General features: G+C 38.5%; 2 protein-coding genes across 2 annotated transcripts; one reads left to right on the top strand and one right to left on the bottom strand.

Annotated features, from left to right (window-relative positions):
* Window positions 1-655: 655 nt before the first annotated feature.
* LOC103954447 (pre-rRNA-processing protein TSR2 homolog) lies at window positions 656-3,138 on the bottom strand. The gene is made up of 4 exons (XM_009366279.3): window positions 2,816-3,138; window positions 2,429-2,517; window positions 1,923-2,036; window positions 656-1,195 (listed from the first exon to the last, which is right to left on the bottom strand). Exons 1-4 carry the CDS (start codon window positions 2,997-2,999, stop codon window positions 989-991), a joined length of 594 nt encoding a protein of 197 aa, XP_009364554.2. The 5' UTR covers window positions 3,000-3,138; the 3' UTR covers window positions 656-988.
* Window positions 3,139-5,243: 2,105 nt separating this feature from the next.
* On the top strand, window positions 5,244-7,181 carry LOC103954446 (late embryogenesis abundant protein D-34-like). Its single transcript, XM_009366278.3, has 4 exons — window positions 5,244-5,600; window positions 5,757-5,822; window positions 6,344-6,640; window positions 6,717-7,181. The coding sequence occupies exons 1-4, from the start codon at window positions 5,265-5,267 to the stop codon at window positions 6,891-6,893; spliced, it is 876 nt and encodes a 291-aa protein (XP_009364553.2). The 5' UTR covers window positions 5,244-5,264; the 3' UTR covers window positions 6,894-7,181.
* The last annotated feature ends 288 nt before the right edge of the window (window positions 7,182-7,469 follow it).

The following is a 7,469-nucleotide window of genomic DNA, read 5'->3' as shown; positions in this document are numbered from 1 at the left end:
ACTCTCCTAATTGATGGCTGGTTCTTGTTAAATAGCAAATCATGCTTTCGTATAGGCCAAAAGTTAATCAAGACTAGCTAATTTTAAAATAGATTTGGTGGTGATGATATGATGAGACGTTACATCTGTTTACAGGTGCCTAATCTATCAATAGTGTACTTGGAAACTCAACTTTCTATTTTCAAACAAGATGTCAAAACTGTAAATCGGACAAAAACAGATATTTATAAGAACAAATCTGGCTCCAACTGATGAGCCCAGCCAAATACACGATATCAAATTATCACGTAAGTCATTAAATTTGAATTCGATGTTTTGCAATTGATATCCGATTTGGAGATGCTCGCTTCTTTATCCAACTAAAACAAAACTGGGGATATATGTGGGTACATTTGATGTACTTGTTGGGACAGAAGTAGCATTGGCGTAAACCTACAAACAGATCGGATTTAGATCGGATGGGCTTAATCCATATACGATTCATTATAATTGGATTCGGGTCATAATCGGGTTAAGAGAACATTGATAATATGTTAATGAACATTATGTCACTTAATATATCATAGATAAGCATATATGTGTTCAAATATATGAACAACTAAAAGAATGTCTCGTCCAGTGCCATCTCATCGCATAAACATTGCACCAAAAAACAGACGGAACAATAGTAAGTTGGTCATTTAATGTTTTGGTTTCATTCGACATGCGCTTACCAAACACAAAATAGAACAACCGTCCCGTTGCATCCTGCACATACCAAACATAGCACGGAATCTTCGTTCCGTCCTGTCTGCATACCAAACGGTACCTAAAGAAACTCCAATACAATCATGTAGTTGTGCTACAAGTTCTCAGAAAAAGTAAAGGGGAAAACACGCGAAATTTGACTAACCAACCAGCTACGGACATGATCAAACAAAATAGATAGAAACTCTACTCGACGGAGCGAAATACAAAATTTTTTAGGACACACAATTTAGGGTTCAACCTAATTCCTTTTACCCCGATTACGTCTTGGTCCAACTACTTCCCATCCATCTTCTGTTTTAGCTGCTGGCTTGGGAGTTGGTTTACTGCTCGTCGCGTCTGCTGGATCCAAATTTGGCTGGGACTCTGGTGTGTCCACCATCATGTTTGATGAACCATCTGTTTCCTCGTTGTCATCGTCATCATCATCATCGTCATCTTCATTCTCCTGAAATGATAAGGAAGCAAACGAAAAGAAATGTAAGCAATATGATTTCAATATATCACACTCAATACTTTGGAGCATGCATATGACCAAGAAAGGTTCTCCAGCATGAATTGTTCCCATGATTCCAATGTCCAGAAGGATTTCTCTTAAATAGGACAGAGCTACACAAGTTGAATTCCCGAAGAAAATGCATTTGCAAAGCAGTTGAAAGATTTGATTTCTTTACTACAATAGTTGACAACCTAAAAAATCATCAAGTATGTTAATATGAGACGATACATCATAAGATCTTGCTACCTTCATCACACGAATTGCAATATAACGATAATTACCACCTTTTCCCTCTCCAATTAGAGTTAGCCCTAGACATCTGTTATAAAAAAAAAAAAAACAAAGTGATAGCACGAGAGGATAATAATCATGGAACGGGAGGCCTCTCATCTCTTATCAGGAGCTGTGATTGTCAACTAATAAGCACAATTTCCAGTATCACTCTTGATACTTAAACGATTAATTGACGTCTAATTCAGATCACGTTACCAACAATTATAAGTCCTCTTCAAATAGACTCATGAAGAACTGACTACTTACAACACATTAGTGGTACTAACAAATAACATGTGCATCATTTATCGAATAACACAGCCTCTTTGTTATGTCTACTCAAAAGAAAATTATCGAATTGAAGCAAATCCGCTAAAAGCTAAGGGCATTGAGTATAACTCACTTGTCTAACATGAGGAACGGCAACTCTTCGATGATTGGCATCTCTCAAACTTTCAACAGAATTGAAATTGCCAGTCAAACAGTCTTCATACATAAACATTAACTTTTCAGCCACCTGTAAAAGTTCAGAGAAGAAAAACGGATTACAAACATCATCAAGACAGAAAACCAATACTGAAAAACCGCATCCCCGATATTAAAAAACTAGCCAAATTGCAGCAAAAATATGCAGATATACATAAATGATAGCTATCAAAGGAAAATCGCCAGGCTTCCGCTAAATCAAGTTGACTAGCGCCAAGTGATCTGCCCCTGTCCACCCAGGTTCGATTCCCATCCCCGTAGTATATAGTTAAATTAAAATTAGGGCAAGTGCTACCCCTCTGCACCTAAGTTCGAATCTCCTCCCCGTAGTATAGTTTAATTATGAGAATTAGATTATTGCTCCAATCAAAAACAAAATCCGAGGAAAATTGAAATGGGTACTTATCAATTGAAGAGCATTACCTCCTCAATGCTGCCATCCTCTATCATTGTATTGAGAGAAATCATAGCTTCATTGAGAATATCTTCCAAATCATCAATGTATAGAATCTCTGAATAGAATCAATCAACACATATACATAAGCACCATCAGAAACAAAAAAGGTGGATTCTTTTCAAAGCACTTCTGCTCATAGGCACTTCTATTAGAAGCACATCAAATTTTCTAATAAAATTTCAAGGGCTTCTCCCAAAAGCTCTTCAAATGGCAAGTGCTTTTTTAACCCAGAAGCACTTCTTTTTTTTTTTCTGCCAAACATGATCAAAAGAATTTTGGTGATCTGAAAGCGCTTATTTTAATAGCACTCCCAAACATACCCATAGTTGAGGTGAGTGAGTTGATTTGAATACCTGCAGACTGAGTGAACCAGGAGAAGGCATCGGCCGCGAGTTGCTCCGCTTTTTGGCGCGAGCCACGGCCGCCCCACTCGTTGTCGACGGCCAATTGGAGCGCCGACCACCGGGACAAAACCAACCCTATGCCTTCTCTGAATATCGCCACCGCCTCCGCCGACAGCTTTCTCTCACCTTCCATCTTTCAGGCTATCTCTGCCTCCCTATCAGAGATTCTAGAGAGAGAATCTAGAGAGAGAGAGAGAGAGATTGACAACCTAAAGACCGAATTCGATTGTCAGCTGAAATGCTCAGTTGATTCACTGAATGAATGAATGAATGAACGGGAATGAACGAAGGAGGAAGAAGAAAGATCTGGGCCTGGGCCTCTGATTGGATTTATTATATGATTTTGATATATGGGTCTAATTTGAAGGCCTTGTTTGCTTGAGCCCATGTTTAGTGAGCTCAAAGTGTAATTACAATTGTGGAGGCCTTTAAGAAAACGGATCCCCATTTTTTGGATGATCTACCACTTATTCGTTATGTCATTGCAGAAGTTTCTCGAAAGACGCAAAGATTGGTAAATCCACACACGAATTTCTTGTGAAGCATGTGACACCAAAATTATTGTGGCACCATTCTCACTAAGTGTCGTAAATAAATAATAAATGTGAAAATAATAACACGTTTTTGGTTTTGGATATGATTACAGGTTGAAAGCGTTGTGAAGGAATAAATTTTTAATTGTGAAGGGAGCAAAATCACTCGTCTTTGTTAAATAATGGGGTAATGGGCTAGAGCAATGACTATTGATTCCCATGAGCAGGCTTCTGGGCAGAGGGTAAGTCTCCAGACGAGCGCAGTGTGCTTCAGTCGAAATGTGAAGGCGACTGATCAAGCCTTAGGGATCAACTGATCAAGCTCTTGTTTCAGCCATATTAAGGAGAGAGTGTGGAAAAGGCTTCAGTGCTGGAAGGGCAAACTTCTCAGTGCGGTGGGTACGAAGTAACTTGTCAAAGTGGAAAGATTTTTCGTTGTGTTCAAAATATAGGGCGGCACACTACTTATTATAATACAATTGGAGGAACAGTTGAAAAAGAAAAATTTATCTCCAATTGTATTATAACATGCGGTGTCTCACCTTGTTTTTAGGGCACACATAAAATTTCTCGTCAAAGTAAAAGCACAATCGTTCCTCTTTACACGATGAGTGAACATTTTTGCGATGACCTCAATCGGATCATGGCTGCCTTTTGGTGGAGAAAACTTCACTAGCTTTCTTGGAAAGGTTATACTCGCCTAGGATTGAAGGTGAACTTGGGTTTTGTAATCTTTATGTTTTCTATTGGGCTCCTAGCAAAATAATAAGAGATTTTTCAGTATGACTGGAACATAAAATAGTACGTCACGTGTTATTATATCAATGGTGGAATATGTGTGCTAAAAAGTTAATAACTTAAAAAATACAATTTTCAACAACTTATATAAAAACACGCAGTGTATCACCCATATTTCCGTCACAATGAAAATTTTCTCCAAAACAAGGATGGCAAATTATTGTTCGTGATTCAGCAAGACACTATGTTGCGGGCGCTTCAGTCAAATTCGAGAGGAACTCGCGTCAATCGCTGCAACTTTGAATAATATGTTTTGCTATAAAACACGGATATTTTAGTTTAGTCGCATATTGGTATCCTATATTTTATCATATACGATACTTGTTGGATATACTTGTTGAATAAAAGTATTCAGCTTTTAAGATACCATTACACTTTCAAATGAAAAATTAAGAGAAGGAAATAATTAAAAAATAAAGATTTAGTTGAATGTTGATGAATACAAAGAGCTTGCGTCTAATGAAATAAGGAATATAACCCTTACACTAGAATGAACTTGAATTTGAATGTTTTTTTATTGTCGTATCTATGACATATCATATTTTAATATATTTTAAATTTTAAATATCGTTATGTCTTGTCAGCATATGTGTATTTGTATTCATGCTTCATGAATATTTCGTATAAATCCAATCTTGTTTGTACAATGTTAATACCATCCACGTAATCAGGTTGCCTTAATGAAATTTTCTCCACCCATGGCCATAGCTGACAGCCGAAATAAATAGGTCAAGGTACTTACTACTTGGAACGAGTCATCATCTTTTTCGTCCCAATGCCATTTGTCTCCACGTTAACCATGTACCTAAGCACTTGAAACCAACAAAATTCACCTACGAATTCGCCAACTCCTCTCAAACACTATCATGCTGTCCACCCAAAATCCTGCCACATTTCTACGTGTCCAAATGTTGAATCTCTCCCCATGCACGTACGTTAAAAGCCCCCTCCCCCTTCTTCTCCATGCTTTTCTCTACTCTCTAACCTAAATATCAAACATTTCACGAAAAAATTCTTCTTACAATTCCATAAAATATATTAAAAAAACAATACTTTTGATCTGAAAAATGAGCCAAGAACAGCCGCGGAAACCTGAAGATCAGAAGGAGCCGGTGACATATGGGGATGTGTTTCCTGGTGTTCAGGGCGCCCAGCTGGCGGACAAGGTGGTGACGCCCAAGGATGCCGCCATGATCCAGGCGGCAGAAAATGCTGTGTTGGGGCAGACCGTCAAGGGTGGTGCTGCTGCAATCATCCAGTCCGCCGCCACGCAGAATGAGAAGGCGGCTGTTGTCGGTTCAAGTGACGTGAAAGCGGATGTTGGAGGAGACGGCGGCGGGGTTAGCGTTAAGGAGGCTGATGTTCCGGCACGCCGTATAATAACGGAGTCGATCGGTGGACAGGTTCAGTATATTTCTTGCATAGAGTATATTTATATGCACACAATTGAGTTCTATAGCTAACAACTCAAAGTGCTTATATATAATTTTACATTCAATTTTTTAATTTATTTGATTTTGAAGTGTTCCTTTGTTCGATTCCTTCTTGATTGGTTCTAGGGTTCGGATTCAAATCAAATGCATGTAGATCAGGAAAAGCAAAGGAAAATCCATGAATTGGTCGAGGTATAAAGTTTGACCTTAAAATTAAGTAACCATGTACTATTATAGAAAAGAATCATGGAAGTTTGAAAATTTTGAACGAAAATGGAAATGAAAAAACACTAAACAAAAAGTAAATGATTTAGCATGGGCCAAACAGTGTTATATATTCTACAAAAAACTTAAGTACTTCGTATTATGTATAACGGAAGACTTGGAGCTAACGGTGGACTTAGTGCAAAATCAAGCTCAATGACGTTCTAGAATTCACATAGCCGACCTCACTTATATTGGAATAAGACGTTGTTATTGTTGTTCTTAGAAAACACTAATATACAAGCTAATAAGATAAATTTGGTGAAACAACCTTGTTCAAACATTTGAACTCAAATTAATAAAATTATAACAAATTATTGTCAAATTATTTCTTACGTTGGTGACTCTATTAATTTAATTTTCATTTTGCTTTAGTTGCACCTGCACATTGGAAACGAAAATATATAATACATGCATATGCGTTTGTGTATGTTCTTTGTGAAGGGTAGGTTGTGGGGCAATACAGCCAGCGAGCTCCATTGGCACCACCAAACACTATGCATCGTGTCGGAGGCTCCGCCGTTCAAATCACCATTGGTGAGGCCCTGGAGGCCACGGCTATGACAGCCGGACAGAAGCCAGTTGAGTGGAGTGATGCCGCTGCAATTCAAGCGGCCGAGGTTAGAGCCACTGGCCGCACCAATATAGTACCTGGTGGTGTGGCCGCTGCGGCTCAGTCTGCCGCAACCCTCAATGGTCGGGCTACAAAGGACGAGGAGAAGACCAAACTGGCTGACATTCTTGCGGTTAGCAAATTCAATGATAATTTGATCACTTTGGAAAAGAATATGAGTGACATTTAGTATTATGTATGTATTGCAGAATGCAACTTCAAAGTTACCGGCAGACAAACCGGCAACACGTCGAGATGCTGAGGGAGTGACTGGTGCTGAAATGCGAAACGATCCATACCTGACTACCCATCCGACTGGAGTGGCGGCTTCGGTGGCGGCCGCTGCTAGGCTGAACGAGAATAATAGCAGCCAAATGCCAAAATAGTTTGCATATGTGAGTCTGGAAGCATCAGCAGTACACGTATATCAGTATATGAAGGTACCTTGGGTTGTGTTGTCACTTATAGTAGCCGCCATGGCCATGTTTTTCGGAGTCTGAAATCGTTTGTTATCTTCCAAACAGATGTCCTTTTCCGTTGGGGGGGTATGAATATGGTGAATAAAGGACATTATATTCACTAGTAACAGAGTTTTACCACTTAGTTTTGAAGTGTATTAATATACGAGAGTTTGTATCTGAGCTTAATTGTGCACTCGAGGTCTCCAGTTTGATTTTTCGTTGGCACTATTTGCTTGAAGAATAAAATTGAAAGATGATTGATTGAATTGTAGGGAGAAATTATTTTTTAATCAACAGTGCCAGTCTATATCTATATACAATCTCCAATTAAAAGAGACTGTTTTTTAGCCCCTCAATAATTTATTATTTTAAGTTTGTATTTTAATTTTATCGGTTAATTGAATTTTTTTTAGTATAACGATATATTTTACACTGAGAGAATGAGAAGTTCGGCTAAGCCACACAATGGGCAACCTAATTTGGTATCGAATTAGCCATTCA

Source organism: the organism of the source record quoted next, unplaced genomic scaffold (genome assembly GCF_019419815.1).
Source record: "Pyrus x bretschneideri cultivar Hongxiangsu unplaced genomic scaffold, Pyrus_bretschneideri_v1 Contig48, whole genome shotgun sequence".
NCBI lineage: Eukaryota > Viridiplantae > Streptophyta > Magnoliopsida > Rosales > Rosaceae > Pyrus > Pyrus x bretschneideri.
Note: the sequence above shows the minus strand (reverse complement) of the source record. Positions and strands in the feature narration are given on the sequence as shown.

Coding starts and splice junctions, on each gene's coding strand:
- LOC103954447 (XM_009366279.3), bottom strand. CDS start 2,999: ATGGAAGGTGAGAGAAAGCTGTCGGCGGAGGCGGTGGCGATATTCAGA. Junction 2,518..2,815: donor CTGGTTCACTCAGTCTGCAG/GTATTCAAATCA, acceptor GATTCTATTCAG/AGATTCTATACATTGATGAT. Junction 2,037..2,428: donor AGGATGGCAGCATTGAGGAG/GTAATGCTCTTC, acceptor GAACTTTTACAG/GTGGCTGAAAAGTTAATGTT.
- LOC103954446 (XM_009366278.3), top strand. CDS start 5,265: ATGAGCCAAGAACAGCCGCGGAAACCTGAAGATCAGAAGGAGCCGGTG. Junction 5,823..6,343: donor AAATCCATGAATTGGTCGAG/GTATAAAGTTTG, acceptor TGTGAAGGGTAG/GTTGTGGGGCAATACAGCCA. Junction 6,641..6,716: donor AACTGGCTGACATTCTTGCG/GTTAGCAAATTC, acceptor TATGTATTGCAG/AATGCAACTTCAAAGTTACC.